The sequence below is a fragment of the Oryzias latipes genome, chromosome 12 (genome assembly GCF_053564925.1).
Source record: "Oryzias latipes strain Hd-rR chromosome 12, Olatipes_Hd-rR_3.1".
In the NCBI taxonomy this organism is placed as follows: domain Eukaryota; kingdom Metazoa; phylum Chordata; class Actinopteri; order Beloniformes; family Adrianichthyidae; genus Oryzias; species Oryzias latipes.
This window is the reverse complement of record NC_136248.1, coordinates 4,910,441-4,930,340: the sequence shown is the minus strand read 5'-3', so window position 1 is coordinate 4,930,340 and position 19,900 is coordinate 4,910,441. Positions and strand designations below refer to the sequence as shown.

General features: G+C 40.9%; 1 protein-coding gene across 4 annotated transcripts in view; it reads left to right on the top strand.

The window, feature by feature from the left end:
* The window catches only part of si:ch211-196i2.1 (uncharacterized), a 124,303-nt gene extending 105,940 nt beyond the window's left edge, over positions 1 to 18,363 (top strand). For all 4 annotated transcript variants that reach the window (XM_078955693.1, XM_078955694.1, XM_078955695.1 and 1 more), the window contains 21 exons: positions 188 to 241; positions 325 to 378; positions 461 to 568; positions 685 to 738; positions 825 to 878; positions 969 to 1,022; positions 1,373 to 1,426; positions 1,515 to 1,568; positions 1,637 to 1,690; positions 1,823 to 1,876; positions 8,015 to 8,068; positions 8,194 to 8,247; positions 8,376 to 8,429; positions 8,980 to 8,997; positions 9,073 to 9,126; positions 10,400 to 10,462; positions 10,552 to 10,717; positions 12,656 to 12,765; positions 14,276 to 14,356; positions 15,079 to 15,261; positions 15,804 to 18,363. In XM_078955693.1, the coding sequence (XP_078811819.1) occupies positions 188 to 241; positions 325 to 378; positions 461 to 568; positions 685 to 738; positions 825 to 878; positions 969 to 1,022; positions 1,373 to 1,426; positions 1,515 to 1,568; positions 1,637 to 1,690; positions 1,823 to 1,876; positions 8,015 to 8,068; positions 8,194 to 8,247; positions 8,376 to 8,429; positions 8,980 to 8,997; positions 9,073 to 9,126; positions 10,400 to 10,462; positions 10,552 to 10,717; positions 12,656 to 12,765; positions 14,276 to 14,356; positions 15,079 to 15,261; positions 15,804 to 15,953 (1,581 nt within the window). In that variant the 3' untranslated portion in view covers positions 15,954 to 18,363. The remainder of the gene's footprint in view (positions 1 to 187; positions 242 to 324; positions 379 to 460; positions 569 to 684; positions 739 to 824; positions 879 to 968; positions 1,023 to 1,372; positions 1,427 to 1,514; positions 1,569 to 1,636; positions 1,691 to 1,822; positions 1,877 to 8,014; positions 8,069 to 8,193; positions 8,248 to 8,375; positions 8,430 to 8,979; positions 8,998 to 9,072; positions 9,127 to 10,399; positions 10,463 to 10,551; positions 10,718 to 12,655; positions 12,766 to 14,275; positions 14,357 to 15,078; positions 15,262 to 15,803) is intronic.
* The last annotated feature ends 1,537 nt before the right edge of the window (positions 18,364 to 19,900 follow it).

Here is a 19,900-nt window from a genome sequence, read left to right as displayed (position 1 = left end):
CTCTGAAACAGGAAGTCTTACTTTGAAGAAGTAAAAATGCAGATTTGTTGAACAATATATGTTTTATGACATTTCAGGGTTTTTTGTTTTTGTTTTGTTTTATTATGGTTAAAATGTTCAGGATGCACTTTTGCAGAATCAAATATGAGCTAAACTTCAACAAAAAATACAAAACTCTTCTCTGCAGGGGGAGTTTGGATCTCTAGGAGTTACCGGACCTCCGGGACCACCAGGTCCTCAGGTAAATTTCAATTAGACTTCACTGTTTCACTACCGCAGCTGTTCTGAGAACCAATCATTCCTATTTCATTGTTTCTTTCTCAGGGAGCAAGTGGATTGCCGGGTGTTCGAGGTGACCCTGGGAAACTGGGCCCACCTGTAAGGACAGGAGCAAGTTTCTTTGAACCTGACCCATTTACCAGGACGAATTTCTCATGCTTTTGTGGCACCTGCTTATCAGGGATCAGTCGGACTGGCTGGACCTCAAGGTGACCAAGGAGCCAAAGGAGAACCTGGTACACAAGGACCAAAGGGAGAAATGGGAGCTGTAGGTCTTCCTGGAGATCAGGTAAGTGTCTGTGTAGTACTCTTGTTTGTGTCTCAGATACATTAGGCTCTTCTTCTTGTTTTGTTTTTAAGTCTGTGTGCTATTGTTCAAACCTCAGTAAACATTTCTGTTTGCAGGGTGACGATGGACCTCCAGGAATCCAAGGTCCTGCAGGTCTTCCAGGATCTGAGGTGAAAACTGCTTTGAACAGAAAACAGCAAAGAACTGCAGACTGCTTATTGCTGTAATACTTCTGACGCTGGCATCTTTCTTCCAGGGACTGTCTGGAGAAATGGGGTTCATTGGCCCCCCAGGTCCTGAAGGAACTCCTGTAAGAGTCTTAAGATGAAATGTGGATTTTGTCATGCTGAGATTGTCTTTTGCTTTGTGGCTTAACATTTAGGAAATTCTGATTTTGCAGGGAAAGCAAGGAGGACCAGGATCTGAAGGAAAACAGGGAATGAAAGGAGAAAAGGTAAATTGCTTAGTTAAAAAGTGACTTTCATTGGGGGGGGAGGGGGGCAATTCAATTTTAGTTCAACTTTATGGTTGAATAGTAGGAAAAATAAAATTTAAAATGATAACTGAAACTTCCAATATTTCTTATTGGTATTACCTGTGATCCTTTCATTATGGAACTGGAACAGAAACTTAAACACGTGCTGGTCTTATTCACTCTGACATTTTTGTCTTTCAATTGTCTTTGCTTAATTTTGCTTAATTTAATCCTCCTCAGAGTATTTTAGCTACAATATGTCTGAATCATAATCCTTTCAGTGCTTTTTAGTGAATTCCTCAGTCCTTAAAGTTGTTTTCTGTCATCAGGGAGATGATGGACAGGTTGGACCATCAGGGAAGAAAGGTCACATTGGGCGGAGAGTAAGGCCTCACGGTTTAAAGGCTTTAGTTGATAAAAGGAAGTAATCAAAACTTAAAATAACATTTCTGTTGGGAAATTCATCAACAGGGAAAACGAGGGAAAGCCGGCATCAGGGGGATCAGAGGAGATACTGGACCAAAGGTGGGACAGCTGCAAAGCAGCACCACACCTTAATAAAGAGTCACCTAACTGAAGATTGTGTTATTAAGGGTGAAAAAGGTGACGTGGGGCCAGCGGGCCTCCCAGGCTGGCCGGGAGTCTTGGTGAGTTACTTTATGCACTCGCTTTTATGCACATTACAAATATGACATTTCCCTGTTTGAGTACCCAAAACCTGATTTGTCTGTTTTTTTAAAGTATTTATGATTTTTTATTTTTTTATTTCTTTTATCAAGGGACTCCCTGGCTTACAAGGAGAGCCGGGGGATAAAGGGGAACCTGGCCAAGAGGTAACAGGGAGGACACAAACTCAGATACTTCTGTATGCAGGTCCAGAGGGCAGGAGCTGAATTACGATGCTGCAGACCACATGTCTTCTTTGTGAATCAGTGGGAAATGAGAAAACTTCTTTATTTATAATAAAATTGTTTTTTCTTCTAGCATTTATGCTGATTCCTAAAAAGGATTAAAGTGCCTCAAAAATATATTTTTATTTGAAAATTTAATAGAATGGTCAAAAGTCAACAACAAAAAAATGAAAATTGAATGAAAAAGAAAACTGATGAAACAGACAGTGTTTGTGGAAGGCACAGAAATTAAATATTGTCAGGTTGGGAGGGGCTGGTGAGCAGGAAGGACCCAAAATGCAGAGACGGAAGCACGCGGTTCCAGGGCAAGGGGTTTATTAACGTAACAAAAAGCACTGCAGAGCAGGAAAACAAAACTAAACTCACTGTGGGCAAAACATGAACATGGCAGAAGAGACGAGACGATAATGGACCAGCACAAGAGGAAAGCAGAGACAAGACTTAAATACAGACAAGACACAGGTGAACATGATCAGGAAAATTGGGAGGAAGTAAAACTCAAAAGCATGACAAAACAGGAAACCTTTCAAAATAAAACAGGGAACAGAACTCAAACAAGACAGAACAAGATATAAAGTAAAACCCAATACAAAAAAAAACCCAAACCATGACAGTAACCCCCCCCCCCCCCCCCCCCTCAAGGAACCGCACTGAAGTTCCAAAAGTAAACCAAGGAGGAGGGGGCCTGTGAGACGAACTTTGAATGGTGACAGAGTACAGCGCGGCCTCCCGGCCGTCCTCCTGAGCTGCCTCGCCGGAAAGTGTGGCCTCCCGGCTGTCCTCCGGTCCTGCCAAGCTGGACAGCGCGGCCTCCCTGCCGTCCTCCGGACCTGCCACGGCGGACAGCACGGCCTCCCGGCTGTCCTCTAGACTCATTTTCTTGGCCTCACTGGTGTGCCCAGCCCGGCCTCCCTGTACTCTGTCACCATTCAAAGTTCGTCTCACAGGCCCCCTCCTCCTTGGTTTACTTTTGGAACCTCAGTGCGGTTCCTTGAGGGGGGGGTACTGTCATGGTTTGGGTATCTTAGTATTGGGTTTTGCTTTATATCTTGTTCTGTCATGTTTGAGTTCTGTTTCCTGTTTTATTTTGAAAGGTTTCCTGTTTTGTCATGCTTTTGAGTTTGTTAATGTTTTATTTCCTGTCACCAATCCTGGTCTCCTGCATTTTGGATCCTCCACCACCAGTTCGTGACAAATATTTTTGTACAAAGTATGACATAAAAACTGAACTGAAAGGATAAAAAGGTATAAGATAAAAAAAGAAGAACAAGAAACAGTAGATGTGCAAATCTGCCGGTAGAAAACCATAAAGCAGATGTGATCCCATGTTTGGCGTTTTATCATGTTCTTGCTGCGTTTTTCTGCTGATCAATCAATCAATCAATCAACTTTATTTCTTTTCATATAAAAGAATAAAACTAAGTGCTTTACAGTAAAACATAACAAAATAAATAATATAAAACAAGCATGAAAATTAAAATAAACAAGCACAAAAATAAAAAAATAGGGCCTCCTCCCCGTACCTACAGACAACCCCCCACTCCTTTCACACCTCCCACCCCCTAACTGATGGGGAAAGACAATAAGAAATAGGCTAGGCACGAAAACAAGATGTTTGTTGTTGGAAATTGTCATCTAATGAATAACTGAAAAAATAAAAAGTAAATAAAGGAAAATAAATAAATAACAAAAACAATAAATAAAAGTACGTAGTTAAAAATTAGCTAAAACCCAGGTTAAAAAGATGGGTCTTTAGCCTTTTCTTAAAAACTTCAATGCTCTCTGCGGCTCTCAGGTCCTCTGGCAGACTGTTCCATAAACGGGGTCCATAGTGTTAAAAAGATGCCTCTCCGTAGGTTTAGGTTTTTAAAGTCGGAATGGTTAACAGACCAGTGCCAGAGGACCTCAGGGTCCGCGAGGGTTCATACTTTACTAAAAGGTCTGATAAATAAGAAGGTCCAAGACCGTTAAAACATTTAGAAACTGATAAAAGTATCTCAAAATCAATCCGGAAGCATATGTGGAGCCAATGCAGGGATTTTAAAATTGGGGTGATGTGAGCCCGCCTCCTGGTCCTGGTGAGAACTCGAGCAGCAGAATTTTGGAGAAGCTGAAGGTTCTTAATGTTGGTTTTTGGAAGACCAGCAAGCAGGGCATTAATCAATTTTACTCATGATGAAAGCATGCATTGCCATCTCCATATTAGCAAGAGAGAGTATTGGGTGGACCCCAGCTAGATTACTGAGATGATAAAAAACAGTTTTAACCACCTGTTTTATATGTGGGATAAAAGTTAGCTTAAGGCCTGTTCACACCGGGACGAATTTCGCCGGCGATTTTCGCCGACGTTTAACGCCTCGTGACTAAACAAAGGGCACCAATGTGAGTGTGCACACCGACGCGAAAAAACGCCACGCGCCAAAGCGTCAAAAAAAAAAAAAACGCCTCGGGTTCGTTTTTTTTTTTCGACGCGTTGCGTCGAAATCTATTCGACCAATGAGAATTGCGCTTTTGCACACGTGTCTGGAGCTTCTGAAGTTACAGTAAAACACAACTTGGGGGCGCTCAAACACAAAACTGCCTTTCTGAGCACATATACCAGCGAAGAAGATAGACGCCAAGTAGCGTCTACACTGCCGCGAAGAAATAATGACGGACATTCTTAAATATCCCCTTACCAAGTACCAGTTGGAGCTACTGATGCTTGAAATATTCATGTTTTCTTTGTATGATTCTGACAAGCGCGTAAATACTTGCTCTCTTCTTCTGAGTGAAAAGCGACTTTAAGAATCGTAAAGTTGCGCAGCGCCACCTTGTGTACAGGAGTATTTCTGTTTACATTAAGCGCCATCTAATGTCAGGGAATGAAATTGCATGTTCGCTCGGCTCATCGTCAGCGAAAATCGCCTGGGTGTGAACACAAAAGACGTGGCGAAAAACGCTGGCGAATAACGCCTGGCGAATATTCGTCCCGGTGTGTACGGGCCTTTAGAGTCGGAAAAAACGCCCAGGTTTCTGACTGTTTCTGAATGGCTTAATGAAAGTTCTTTTAACTTCAGAAACTATTTCTCTCTCTTAGCTTCGAGACCGATAACTAAAATTTCAGCTTTTTCCTGGTTAAGCTGCAGAAAATTATGTGCCATCCATAATTTCACATCTAAAATACAGTTAAAACGTGCTTCTATTGGTCTTGTGTCATCAGGAGAAATAGCTATGTACAGCTGGGTATCATCAGCATAGCTATGAAAACTGATGTTGTGGCTTCTGATTACATTCCCCAGAGGAAGCATGTAAATGTTAAAAAGCAAGGGGTCAAGGATGGAACCTTGAGGCACACCACAATTAATTTCATGGACCCCAGAAAGGTGTCTGTCCATGCGTACCATAAAGTTTCTCTCCATGAGATGCGATTCGAACCACTTGAGAACAGTCCCTGAAAGGCCAAGACTTTTAAGTCTGTTTACAAGGATCAGGTGATCAACAGTATCAAAAGCTGCACTTAGAGCTAACAGAACTAGTACTGAGATCTGACCTGAATCCAAGGCACACCTGACATCATGAATGATTTTTAACAAGGCTGTCTCAGTACTGTGGTTTGTTCTAAAGCCAGAGTGGTTTATCTAAAAAAAAAATGTTTTGTAAGAGAAACTCATTCAGCTGAATAAAAACAAGTTTTCCTAAACCTTACTTAAAAATGGCAAGTTGGACACAGGCCTGAAGTTATTAAAAACTGAAGGGTCTAAATTGGTTTTCTTAAGTAACAGTTTCATCACTGCAGTTTTAAAGGCAGCAGGAAAAATACCCGTCTGTAGAGAGGAGTTCATGATATTTAAAATCTTATTCTCTTGAAGATCCGTGAAATAATGAAAAATTGATGGAGGACATACATAAACAAAATTAAGATTAAAATGACATTGTCTTTGAGTATTTCTTTGTCATTGTGAATCAGTAGCAGATTTAAAAACTGCTGTTTGACCTTCGACATGTAGGGCCCTTGGTAGGGGGGCTGCTTGGACGTCACCTGGGCCCGGCGGTGCTCTCTCCGCGCGCGCGGGGGGGTTCACATTACACCTGAGCCGGGGGTGTTCGTGTCCCTGGGGGCTGGGTTCTGGTCCTTGCCCCTGAGCGCTGGGCCCTGCCAAATTTCCAACTGTGGCCGAGCCTGGTCGGGCCATATTTACAACACCCCTTGTGGGCACCCTTTTTTCCCCGGGGTTCCCCCCTCCTGGGCGGGGGCGGCGGGCCCCTGCCTTGCTCCTCCCTGGACCAACTGTGGGGCGGGTGGGTGGCTGCCTGGAGTGCGGAGCGGGTCTCCCTTGGGGGGTCCTGGCTCGTACCTGGGGTTGGGGCGGGGGGATGCCCGGAACTCCTGGGTGGTGATGGGGTGCTCCTCTGGGGCTGTGGGCGTCCTTCTCCGGTGGGGCCCTGCGTTGGGCTCTCCCGGCGCGGCTGGGGGGGCCGCTCTCCTGGTTGGGCTGGGACGGCGCTCTCTTTCCCTCCATGCCTCCCTGCTCTCTTGCTCTGGGGGCCTCGCGGCGGTCCTGCTGGCCCTGGCTTGGGTGGCGGGCTTGGTCGCCCGGGGGGCGGTTGTTCCCTGCCGGCTCCCGTGTGGCATTGGGGAGATTCCGGCTGCCGCTGAGGCGGGGGTCTGGGGGTGGGGATGGCTGGGCACTCTCCCTCCTTCTTTTCACATTCCACCATCCATTTTAGAAGAACATAAACACTCACCTGAGCACAGGTGTTAGCTCACCTTTGCACTAACAGTTTGCATGATTGAATGAATGAAAGATTTCACACTAGTTGGTTTTAAGGCATAAGTATGCGTGTGAACACTATCTGTTTTGTGTACATGTTGACATGTGGACATTTTTGCAGCTAGCAGGTGTGTTGATAACATCTGAGTGTGTGTGTGGATAGGCCCTGCCCTTTTTGTACTACATTTGAACCTTACCGTAATGATAAACAACCAGTAAACTTGTTGCTTTATGCTGCTTCATGGTCTTATCCCCCCTCCCCTCCTATTATCACCCTCCTACACCCCCCCCCCCTCTCTAACGTCCCTCTCTCTTCTTCCCTTTTTTCCTTTTCCGTCCGGTCCAACACCCAAGATTTTCAAACATGGTTAAATTAAAAAAAAGAAAAAAAAAGGAAACAAAAAAAACCTGCTGTTTGAAAAAGATCTTATTCGTAACAGAGATAACACTGGGATAGCCAGAAGGAACCTGCTCCGAGCTGTCAGCAATGGGAAGGGGAGGCGGGGTTGCTCCGTGGCAACCGTCCCACATTCAACTCGGCTACAAATTTCTTATGTTTTACTGCTGCCCTGCAGAAACTGTCATAGAAAATGACACAGGTTTTTTTTTTTTATTTTGCCCTAAAAAACACCCTAATCATGAATTTAAAAAAAAAAAAAAACCCGCTGGAATACTTATAAATAGGATCAAAAGATGATCAAAGTGGGACTTTAAAGAAAAATTGCTTAGCTTAAGAAAAACGTATCTGAACAAGAATTCTGGGTCCTTACAGAACCCCAGACCATTGTGGAAGAAGTGACTGCCACCATGGTCTGACTGAGCAAGTTGTATTTTGATAGAGAGCTCACGTCCCTAGAGGATGTAGTGTTCTTCCAAAGGTGTGGACAGCAGTGATTACTGATGGAAGTCCCAATGTGGACCTTCCAGAACCACTACTGAAGGTCTACAGCAAGTGATTCCCGCCCATCTTCATGTTTTTCGCCAGAGATAAGAATGGATTATTTCAAGAAACGCAGTTTTGATCAAATATGAAAATCCGAAAACAATTTGATTTGATGATCAGAAACTGCGAGAAAAGGATCAAATTAACAGGATGAAGCTAAGAACTGAAGCCACAGTTCCTCACAGGTGTTTACTCTCCAACACCAGTCCCTGAAACATCACCAGCGGAGTCCACCAGATGAACCTGGGCAGCAGAGAAACCTTTCCCGCTTTTGTTTCTATACCTACATTGTAAAGGTTTATCTTCAGTTGTAAAGATTTACTTTCACATGATGAGGTTTAATTCTACCACTTGTCCCATCAGGGTCAGAAGGGAGACGCAGGACTGACAGGTCCCCCTGGTCAAGATGGTCTAAAGGTAATTCTGCAAAACAAACTGTTTAATCTTCAGACAGTAGCCTGGATGTGGGATCCTATAAAATAAATAATCAGTAATTAAACATTAGAACTCTTATGTGATTGCTATCTTAAATGTTTTTTTAGGGGATTCGAGGTCCAGTTGGAGCACCTGGCCCAGTGGGTAAAAAGGGGGAACAGGTAAAAAAACCAACAGAAGCTGTTTTCACCCGTGAACTGTCCCTTTGAAAACGCTGCTGTCATGTCCTCACTTCATTATTGTTTCTGCTAGATTAAACACTGGACCTCTCTGGTTTCTGTTGTTGCAGGGAAACATTGGTCCTCCAGGACCAAGAGGATCGCTGGGGATGCCAGGATTACCCGTAGGTGCCCGCCCCCCCCTCCACCATCAATTTATGGCTAAGCCAGACTTGACATTGAGCATGCTCATGTCCTCAAAGTGCTTACCTGCGTTCACAACCGCATATGTCCTCCTGCACTCAGTGTCTTTCACTCCAAACAAATGTATGATAAACTATACTAATGCTTTACTTCACATTGTTTTGCTGTCTTTTCCTCAAGTTTTCATGTCTCTCTTTTTGTTTTCTGCTTCTTCCTTATTCAGTCATTTAGGAAAAACAATAATTCTGCCTCTTTTTCCACTAAATACACACAAAAATATTCTTGCACTTGTTCATTAAAACAAAATAGTTTAACACAAAAAACATTCATAAATAAATAAAAAATCATGTCACATTGTTAACTTCGACCTGATACTAGTTTTTTATCAGACGATTCCTTTTTAGTTTAGCGAGGCCTACAGGAGGCACTGTCTGTCAGGGTCTGAGAGCAGCAGGTAAAGCTACCTGTGAGCTCTTTCTCAGGCGGTTGCCCTCACTCAGTGTTTAAACTCTCCTGTGTTCTCTGTTGCAGGGATTGTTCGGATTGAAGGTATGGAACCATCTCTGTGTTCAACCTGTTTTGATGGTTTGCTACGGAATTAATAAATTCAATTTTGGTTTTCAGGGCTTGAAAGGCTACCAAGGTCCACCCGGACAGCCTGGCAGAAAGGGGCTGCCGGTGAGTTACCAAGGAAGGAGACTGCAAAAGTTAAACTTAACTTACAGGTTATTCCAATACAATAAAAGGGCTGTGTTCTCATGTTTGCATTTATTAAAAACTGTTTTTAATACATTTATTGATAGAATAGTTTTATGTACAGACACAACATTATTATAAAAATTCTTTATTTTGTAAATGCTTAAAGAGGGATCCTTTTTTCATACACTTCCAGTCATAAATCTGGAACTCCGATTGAAGAAAAGTCAAAAGTTTTAAAGCAAGTTAGTAAAGTAAAAATGCAAAGTCAAACTTTATTCAATTCATTCACAAACTGTTGAAGGACAACAGTTTGGAGTATTCATCACTCCAAAAGGTTCCTCACTATGGTAGCTGTAATTCTCCAATCAATCCTTTGTAGTTTTCCAACGTTGTACCAAAACACTTTAACTGATTTTTGAGCAGAAAATAAATTTTAAGCCAGTAAGCAAAACTAGAACTCATACCTAAGGCGCACAAGAATATAAGGCAGATTTTCTTTTTATTTTTACCAAATTCAAGGATTTTAAGTGGGCCTCCGGTAGGGATTACATATTTAACTCTGATTTCATCTGGCTGAGATGCACCACAGAGAGAAAAATAAACAGTTTTTTTAAGCATTACTGCTGACATCACAGTACTACTTTTGCTGCACTGAGATGAGCACCACAGGGTCTTTTATTTTGAAAAAAGTAATTCTGTCTTTTTTTTTATTGAACTTATCAAATATACCTGTCTAAAGATGTAAACTTAAAAAAAAGGCTACTTTCTTTGTTTTATTTATGCCAAAAAAAAAAATTTTCATTTTAACAATAGCATAAATGCAAACTGGTGTCTTATTTTTCCAAACGGTGAAATAAGTCTCTGTGGCACCTAATGGGTTGTAGTTAGTGGGAAATTGACCGAAATGCCTCTTTAAGTGTTGAAGGTTGAAGATCCTGGTTTTAACCCCTTGACCTCTGAATTTATTTCCAGCTCTGAAAAATAAAAATCAATCACGTTAAGTGGTTTAATGCGTAACAGGGCTAATAAAAACTGTTGAGAAAAGCTTCAAACCCTTAAGAAACATCTTTTTCTGCCAAAAAAAGGGTTAACTTCTACTTTTCCTTTAATTCTTAATTCGACATTTTCAGCTGTCTGCATTTACATTCATCTTTGGTGGAACTGCTCAGTTTTTTCTGATTTAAGAATATTCCTAAGCTTCATAATTGCCACTCAATGACACATTCTTGTATGTTTTCTGTCTCATCTGTAGGGTCCACCTGGTGTTCCAGGCCCTCCAGGAAAGTCCCTGAACATGACCCTGACTCAACTCAAGGCAAAACTCTTTGTGTTCGTATGTTGTCGGTTGTGTTTTGTTTCTGGCTTTTTTAATGTTTTTCATATTCCTCTCTCTCCCATGTTCAGGATCTGATATACATGTCCGACATGCCCAAATACTCACTGATCCAGACGCTGCTGGACTCTCTGCAGCTGGAGTTGCGACTGCTGCTGGACCCTCCGGATGGCAGCCGGAAGCATCCCGCCACTACCTGTCTGGAGTTGTGGCTCTGTCACCCAGAGTACAGCAGCGGTAAGATGCCATATTTCACAGAGTTAGCTGGACCACTTCCCTTCGTTTCATCTGTGTTGCAGAAATGTTAGACTTCCAAAACACTCTACTGAAATTAAATGTTGTAGCTTGAGTTCATTCAGGTCTAATACCAGCAGGGTGCATTAAAGTGTGTATACTTTTATTGCTATGACAGCAGCATTATAGCCAGAGGATAAAACATTCACGATAAAAATCATAATCTATTCATGACTTTGTTGTGACCTTTTATTTTAAAGCCATAGAGGAACATGCATTTAGTCTTATTAGCCAAATTGTGCTTTGATCTGCAGTTTATAGGTTATTTTCTTACTTTGGGGTTTGTGGACATCTGTTTAACCCTTGTGCTGTCCTAGGCACTTTAACATTGGGAGTTGGGTCATCTAGACCCACTAGACAGTGCACTGAACCTTTTTTCTTCAATGATTTGTGATCTTCACTGGTGTCCATGGATTACATGAAATCTTTCCACCTTTATCCACCTTTGTCATGGTAGGGAGAACACGTCAATGCAAGGGTGGGGTCATCTTAGATAGCAAAGGGTTAAAAGCAGTTAACTGAGGATCCTAAAGCAGCATCACAGGCTTAGCTGTGGACTTCAGCCGTGCCTCTCACACGGCCCGCCTCTACAAAACTGTTCTACAGTCTAAGTTCATTGTCATGAATCGACAATGTGATAGTGATAGTGCTACGTTCACTCTCTTCCACTAGCTTATAACCCCTCACACCCCCAACCCAACATTACAGGTGCAACAAAATGGTGGGCAATATCAGAGCTATCCAGCCGTCCAGTTCTGATCTAGATTCCATCTCCGACGAGGAAAACAAAGACGTTCATGGATCTATTTGTCTGCAAGTTCATGCATCAGAATGGAGCGGAGCAGGAATGCTGAGGCCTGCTGACTGTAGTTTGTACTTAACAACTACAAGCTTTTTAAATAGCATTGCTCCTTAGAAACACCATTGTCCTCCAACATCAGAAAAATACTACAAGAACTTGTTAAAAAAAAACACGAAAAACACAGTTTTTGTTGGAGTGGGTCTTTAAAAAAATTGCTTCAATGCAGAAAGCAAAGTGCTTATTTTTATTTGTAATAACTCAGGACTTGAGTATTAGTAATAATAGTGTGAGCTCTGGGACAGGAGCAGAAAGCCAAACTAGTTACCATAACCAAACAAAACCAAACAAACTAGAGGTGAGATGAACTAAACATGATGTAACTGATTAAAATAAAAATGCAAAACAAATGTTAAGGTACTGATCCTCACAAATGTTTCCTTTTATTTTTCAAACTTTATTTTTCAGCTTTTTCATTCACAGTATCCTGTTACAGTATTGTTGGGCTCATATTTTTAGATATAGACCGGAAACAGAAACAAAAACAAAAAATTTTGTTATACATAAACAGGTAACAGGTAGAAAGTAGAATATAACTAAGAAATAAGCAAGAACAGACAAAAAGAAAACCAAAACAAACAAAAAAATCAAAAAATAAAAAACCCTCCCACCCAACCCACCCTAGGCTCTAAAAACAGATGAAGGAACACAAAGAGAAACAAAAGAGATATGGTTGATAACAGTCTCAATTTCCCACCTGCAATCCTCAAATGTCAAAAGTAAATGTTTTCACATATTCAATAAGGGGGTGCCACGTCACCAAAAATTTTTGTTGAGTTGATTTTACCCTGTACAAAAGAAACAAAAAAAGAAAAAAAAATCAACAATATAAATTTGTATTTTTTTGTTTTCAGTTGTGATTGTTATTGTGTAAAATGTAGTTAAAAAAGAGCTATGTTGAACAGGAGACTGCCGTCGTGTGTGCTGAAAAGAGCGAGCTTGTCGGGTCGTCCAGTAATGCTCGGTGTGACCCTTGGATCACAGCAGGTTTGATTATATCCTGCTGACCTTTGGCCCTGCAGGAATGTATTACATCGACCCCAACCAGGGTAGCCCAGCCGACGCTTTGCTGGCCTACTGCAGCTTCTCCTCTTCATCAAAAGAGACCTGCCTTCATCCTGAAAACCCTCAGGTATGACCGCATCAGATCGATCGATGATGTCCTGCTGAACAAATGCAGCCGCATTGTAATAGCTCCGTCTCACTGTAAGGACTCTGGATCAGCCACGATCCAGTATCCAGTTTTTGTGTTTTTTTAACTAATTCTACATTTTTAGAATGCAGTTGGTGGTGAGGCAGCTATAAAAATGCATTTACTGCTGGCACATCTACAGGTAAAATAAATACTTATCATTTTAGATAAAATGCTTAAATTGGGACCGGGGAAGTGTCCAGGGTGTACCCCGCCTGGGACAGACTCCAACAACATCCATGACCCCCTGATGGATGTATAGGATGCTAAAACCAGAGCTGACTGAGCTCTATATATTTAACTGCAATTTTTTTATGATTAAAAAAAACATTTTATGAAACATCTACAACCTTTGTCCTCAAGGATGTTATTTGTCTTTTATGTGAATTAATACACTTTGTTTTTTGCTGTATTTTTCACACAATAAAATAACTAAGCGTTGTGTCCAAATTCCCCCACCACACACTACTCAGTGCTCTACATTCCAAAATCCAGTGCTCTGGAAATTTCCCAGAACTCTTTGCAGAAAAAAAAAAACTGTGTGCATTGATACTCACTTATTTGGCGAATATAGACCACAATGCATTTTGTTTAAATGATTTTTCCTCTGAAAAAATGTATTTGATCTTGTTTCATATAAATCATCCAAGTTTACATCATCAAATCATGAATGGTCTTCATATTTTTAAGGTTTCCTTTGACAAATGGATGCTATCGTATTTGCAGTTACATTTATTTTTAAGTAGTGAGCACGTATCTGAATTACATTAAAATCAAGAGTTCAAGATCATCCCTGTGATGAAGAGGCAGAGGCGTTTGGATCCATGTGCAACTGTGTTTATTGATTAACACAAACAGGGCTCAAGAGGTTAATCAAGGAGCCGAGAAGAGAATGGGTAAACAGACATGGGTGATGGCAAGCGAAGTCAAAACATGCAAAGGTCAAAATAGACGAAGGAATAAACAGAGAAGTAACGCTCAGCCTGTCAGCAAATGCAAAACAAGACTTTACAAAGAGCAAAGCCTGATCAAATACACTGGTGGTGATTATGCAGAACAGCCGGTGGAAAGTCCGGGAACAGTGACCGGTGGCTGATGGGAGATGTAGTGAAGTCAACACTCAAGAGATGGCTCCCTCTGGTAGGCAGAAGGGGATACAGAAGCTTGAGTCTCGAGAGTCCCACATTACATTTTCTTTTAGGGAGTGCTGAGGGAAACCAGACACAGCAAAAGTGTTGGAAAATATAAAGAAACAAAGAAAACAAGCCAACATATATAAGACAGAAAAAACACAAAATAACTGTAACAAATAAAACAATTAAATTCCCTTTTTGAAATGACACTGAAACTGTCAGGACATTCACACTGTTGCTTGGGTCAGCCTTGGCAGAATCAGCCTTTATTCATTGAATTTTAATCAGTTTAACTTTGTCTTTTATCTTTACCTCAGCTTCCCATGAAGGCCTGGATGGAGGGATTTCCTGAAGAAGAGTCCTTTCAGTGGCTCAGCAAAATGGATCAGGGCTATCAGGTAAGCAGCTAAGCTTAAAAAAATATATTGTTTTTTTTATGACAACTTATGCTGTCGATCATTGGAGGACTAAAATCCTATACAATTAAAAAAGGGACTTCATGGTCAAAGTTCAGTTGACGAACAGATTGAAAGGTGAAGTGCTGTTAAAGGGTCTTTGTTTCCTTCAGAAGGTTTTCATACATTTGTCACTTTTAAATAAATGGAATTTTAGCCCATTTAGCCCACAGAGAAACAGAAACTCTGGGTCTACAGAAAGAGCCAGTAGGTCTGTGACCCGTGTCAGCCTGAAAGGGACCTAAAGACTTTTCTGCAGCTCCAGGGATGGAGAAAACTGCACAAAGGAGAATCAAACCACCAAAATGCAGAAGGTCATAAAAGAGAATCCTCTTCAGGAAGTCTGAACATCAGATTTCATTCAGAATTAACTGTTTCACCAGCCGAACCCGTTTCCTCCTGGCGTCCTGACAATCCAACACAACAGACACAGTAAACTGTAAACTTTTTTACAATTTACCTCATCAATTCTAGCAGAAAGAACAAAGAACACGTACTTCTTCATCTTATGACAACATTTTTCATGGTTACTTGAACGTCATCATTTGTAAATATAGAGGTTAAGGAGGCCGTTTACTTTGCCACTCACTTTTCATTGGTCAGGTTGTCCAACTCCTGCTGCAGCTTTCATCTCTGAAAGACTTTTTTCGGTCATGTCTCATCAGTTCTCCTATCCAGATGCCAGCGTGGTCCAGATGCGTTTCCTGAGGTTGCACAGCGTCACCGCTGTACAGAGGGTGACCTATTCATGTCATCCAGGATCTAGACAAGGCCCAACAGAACGAAGCGTGAAATTTCTTACAGACACAAGAAGGCAAAGCTACCTCGGAGCTCTGAGAGACTGTATGGTACGTATTCATCAGAGGCAGAGAAAAGATGTTTCTTTTCTTTTTTTAAAATATGTAAACAGCTGTTTGAAAAAGTTGGCTGGAAGAGGGAGATGTGGTGTTTTTTTTATGTTTGTCTGAAAGTCTGGGTCAAACTAAAGAAAAATGATGATAGAACTTCAGCCGCATTCTGATCTGGTTTACTGAGATTGCTGATTATACCACCTCCCATCTTGAGGCATTTGGCCGAGCTGAACTTGTCTGTGTCTGCAAACTCTTGTGAAAACCACTGGTGGGACACTCCACCAAGCTGAAGAAGGCCTGCTGTTTGTATGAGGCAGCAGACAGGCACCAACAGGGCAAATCTACTTTATGCTCCAGTGTTGCACGTTTCCAGCATGCACGGCCCAAAATCTGGAGTTGTTGCACCTTTTTTAGTTGTTGTTATGATCTTTAAAATATTGAAGTGATTTGCACTTCAGGGCCACCGTAACTGAGTCATCCCAACGGGATCACTGAACTAAAGTCTCAGGCCTGTTTCTTGTTTGTTTTCTGCGTTTCAGCCCGGACAGGAGATGGAGTTTGGCTCTCGGGAGACTGTCTTTGAGTTCGAGGACCTCCACTTTCTTCCTCTACGAGACGTGGCGCTGATGGGAGGAGCAAAGGTCTCGCACCAGTTTGCCTTCACAGTTGGACCCGTGTGTTTCAGCTAAAGGTGGGGCAAAACTGTGACGTCTGGGGGGCCTCAGAAAACATGGAGATGAGACTTTATTAAGGACCCCAGGAGAACGTGTGGAGCTTTTGAAGATTTCCCTGCATTTTGGGGGATGAAATCTCTCAAGTGACTCCGTCTGAATGAATTTGACAGAGCACAAGTGCTTTCTTCACGGAGACGTCAATTTTGTTTACAGAGACATTTCTCTTCTATGAACTAATTTAAATATGTGTATCAGATTAGAAAAACGTGTTTCGTACGGTTGTGATGTGTTCTTCGAGGTTCGTTGATCTTCCGATTACTGTTGGTGTTAGAGTGAGACCACACTGACCTCCACAGTGTGCTCCTGAAGCAGCAGCATCTTCTGTTGTGTTGGTGGTACTTCTCCAGGCCAGCAATGGATCCAAACGTCTCACATTTAACTGATGGTGCTGATTGAGCTTTATTTAAATTACCTATATTTTTATTCCCAGCACAAAGGGACACTTGTTTATCTAACTCACACTTGGTGCTGTCCATTAACCGACATTCCTCAGCTTTAAAAAACTGCTATAGTTTTTACAGCTTTATGTAATAAAAGTGTTTTCTCTCAATCTCAGGTATGATAAATCAATATCACACCATGGCACCTTATCTGCCGCTGTCAGCTGCTCTGGTTTCATAAATCGATATGGGCTAGATGGAAAAGTAATTGGATAAATCAACTACAATAGCTGAAAGAATAAGGAGTTAAATCATTTGCTGGAAACTATTTTTTTTGCACTTTTTTTAGTGCCATCGACCAGAAAAGAGCTGCACGCCGGTCTATTGATTACAGGTGACAAATGCAGAAAGGACAAACAAAAATCTTTGCATGTTTTAACGCAGAACTCAAATATAAAAACTCCCAACATCTTATTGGTTGCAACAGACGACAATGATTTTTACCTCAGGAAATCTAAATTTTAAATTTATGGGTCAACTTCAGATGTGACTTAGTTTGAAACACGTGGAGGTGTGAAATACTGCTCCTTCTACTCTTCATCACTTGTGATGCAGTGCCATTGTTTAACACTTCCTCCTCCCTTTTGGGACCAGAATTTTGGGCCTTGCTTTTAGAAAATGTAAAATTGTGTCAGAATTCCATCACTTCTCACTGCTTAGTTCACGATAAGGGGGCTCACCATTTGTCTGGATCTACAATTCCAAAATTCATTGCCCTGGAAATTTCCAAGAAGTCTCTGCAAAAATCCAGTGAGCTAGATTGGTGAATTTAACCACAATGCTTTGCGTTTGAAAGATTTTCCTCAGAATTGACCTTTTTATAAGCCATCTAAGTTTCCATCATCACAGCCCAGTGGATCCATTTACTTTGGGAAATCAGTGACGGTGTATTTTCCGTTCAAAAACAAAAAGTAGCGAGCAACTTGGTTTCTGAATTGCTGTTAAAATCCAGGGCACTGAAGAGTCTATGCTTTATTGTTTTTTGTACTCAATGAGTAGGGAGGGAGTTCAGACACAACCTTAGTTATAGATATACTTTAAGAAAAATACCAAGACATGTTAAGAGGTCAAGAAAACGTTGGCAGTATGTGAGGGAAAAAAGTCAACACAGGCTACCTTTTAGATTGAAGTTTAGGCTTTTTGACGTCACTGTTAAATCTCTCATTATGAATCATCACAGATTTGCTGTATTGGTATATACTGAATAACATATATTAAATTTTGTGATTTCTGCATCCAGCTGTTCCCCTTTCCTCTTACAAAAAAACGAGCCCTAATCAGACTTTTACCAGAAATTTTTAAATTAGCAAGACTGAAATTTTTGTTTTTTGTTCTTTTTTTTTATTGAATTTTGAATGTAATTCTGAATTTAATTGTTGTGATCTTCCCATGAAAAGCTTGGTAGCATGGAAGCTTTCTAGTTTCTTCTTTAACCTGTTTGTGTTTTACTGTAAATCGGTGCATGTTGGTGCTCATTTAGCCCTGAACGGACTCGCTCAACCTGCGTTCTGCGTCATCCATCCCACAAGAGAAAAGGAGCAAACCCTGTAGCTACTCAGCTCTGTTGCTGTTTGTGTTCTTTAGCACAGAGCATTGCTGTTTTCACGCTGCTGGTTGCCTTGGAGGGAGATCTCAGGGGGAAACAAAACAAGTATTTTGAGTTATCCTGATCTGGTTTTGAAGAGACTCAACTTCAGAGGGGAGTCACAGGTCGTCCATTCTGTCCCGGTGTTCTGGATTCATCTTTTTTTTTGTACTTACTTTTGTGGAAACATTGTAAAGACTGCCTTAGCTGACTGAGACTGATCATTGTTACATTGCTGGCTCTGTGAAAATGATCTTTAAAAAATATTCAACTAAATGCTGGACATCTCTCTTGTTCAAAGGACGGTGATCGGCGTATTAAAAATGTGTACCCATGAAAATGGTTTGGTGTGCTTTTTTTGTTAGCTCTATAATCGTGTGAATTTAAACATTGTGTACTTGGAGTCAAAGAGACACAAGTTACAAATTTAGCCTAAATGGAGGCTTTTTGATACAGACTATGAAAAGAGTTGCACTTCATCCAAAAGATCAGGAGACACGATTTGAATCAGGTGGATCATGTTCCTGAAGCCACTGGCCTCAGGAAAGATCAGCTTTTTTGTTTAACCCTTCTGTTATGTTGCGGGTCAAATTGACCCGTTTCAAAGTTTGAACATCTAGGAAAAATAGTTAAAAGTATTTTTTCAGCATCAAACTTCTTCTGCTTGCCTTAATTAGCGTAATCAACATATATTATGAAAATGGTTCATCTCACATATATGCAACCCCCCCTTCCCCATGTTTATATTACATAGATACTGTTCGGGTCAATTTGACCCGGCAGTCAAACTGGAGGTACAAGGATGTCTTATTAGTTTTCCTTTATTTGCAGCTGTGAGACATATTTTAACCCAATCACACACACAGACACACACACAAACACACATCCACACACACAGGTGCATAGTTGTTATGACTTTTGACAGGAACCTTTTATGTTCTAGTGGGAAAACTCAACCCACATTCAGTGGACACTCAACAGGGGAGGGGCAAAACATTTAAAAGATTCTCTGCATGGGAGTCCTTCCAGCATTACACAGGCAGACCTTTAGAAAATGAGCAGCAGAAGCAGAAATGTGACAGTCCAGGAGGCTCTGGAAGTCATCACTGATCATGATCAGAAGAAGACTATCTTGAGCTAAATTCTGATTCTGATTCTGATTTTGAACCAGATGAGGGAATTGCTATTCCTGTTCCTCCAAGCAAGACATTCATATCAAAGAATGGTGAAATACATTTGTCTTCGTGCCCAAATATGCGTCAGACAAACATATCTGCAGAAAACATAATAAAGACAGTGCCAGGGCCCACTAGGATGGCAGTGACTCATGTGACCATGTCAATTCAATTTAATTCAATTCAATTCAATTTCATTTTATTTGTATAGCCCAAATTCACAACTGTCGTCTCAATGGGCTTCGTATCGGTAATTGAAGTAAACATAAAATCGAAAGGATCATGAATACATAGAATTCAATAGGAAAAAAACAAATTGAACTAACTAAAAAAACTAAACTATGATGACTGATGTTGGAATGTCCGTACAAAAATTCGGCATAGGTTTCATATATTTGGATTGTACGGTTTGGGAGCTATTAAAAAAAATTGACCAACTTTCATAAACAAATCTAAGGAATTTCCATATAATAATTCATAAAAAATATTTCACATCTTTGATTACAAAATAAAGAGGTGTGTCTGATGTTGGGATGTCAGTACAACAATTCGGCATAGGTTTCAGATCTTTGGGTCAGGTGGTTTGGGAGCTATTGAAGAAAGAATTAGATTTTATATGTGAACATCTGTAATTTTAAAACAAAAAGTAATGTAAGATTTTCAAAAGAGATAGATTATTAAGACACAAAATGAGATTTTTTT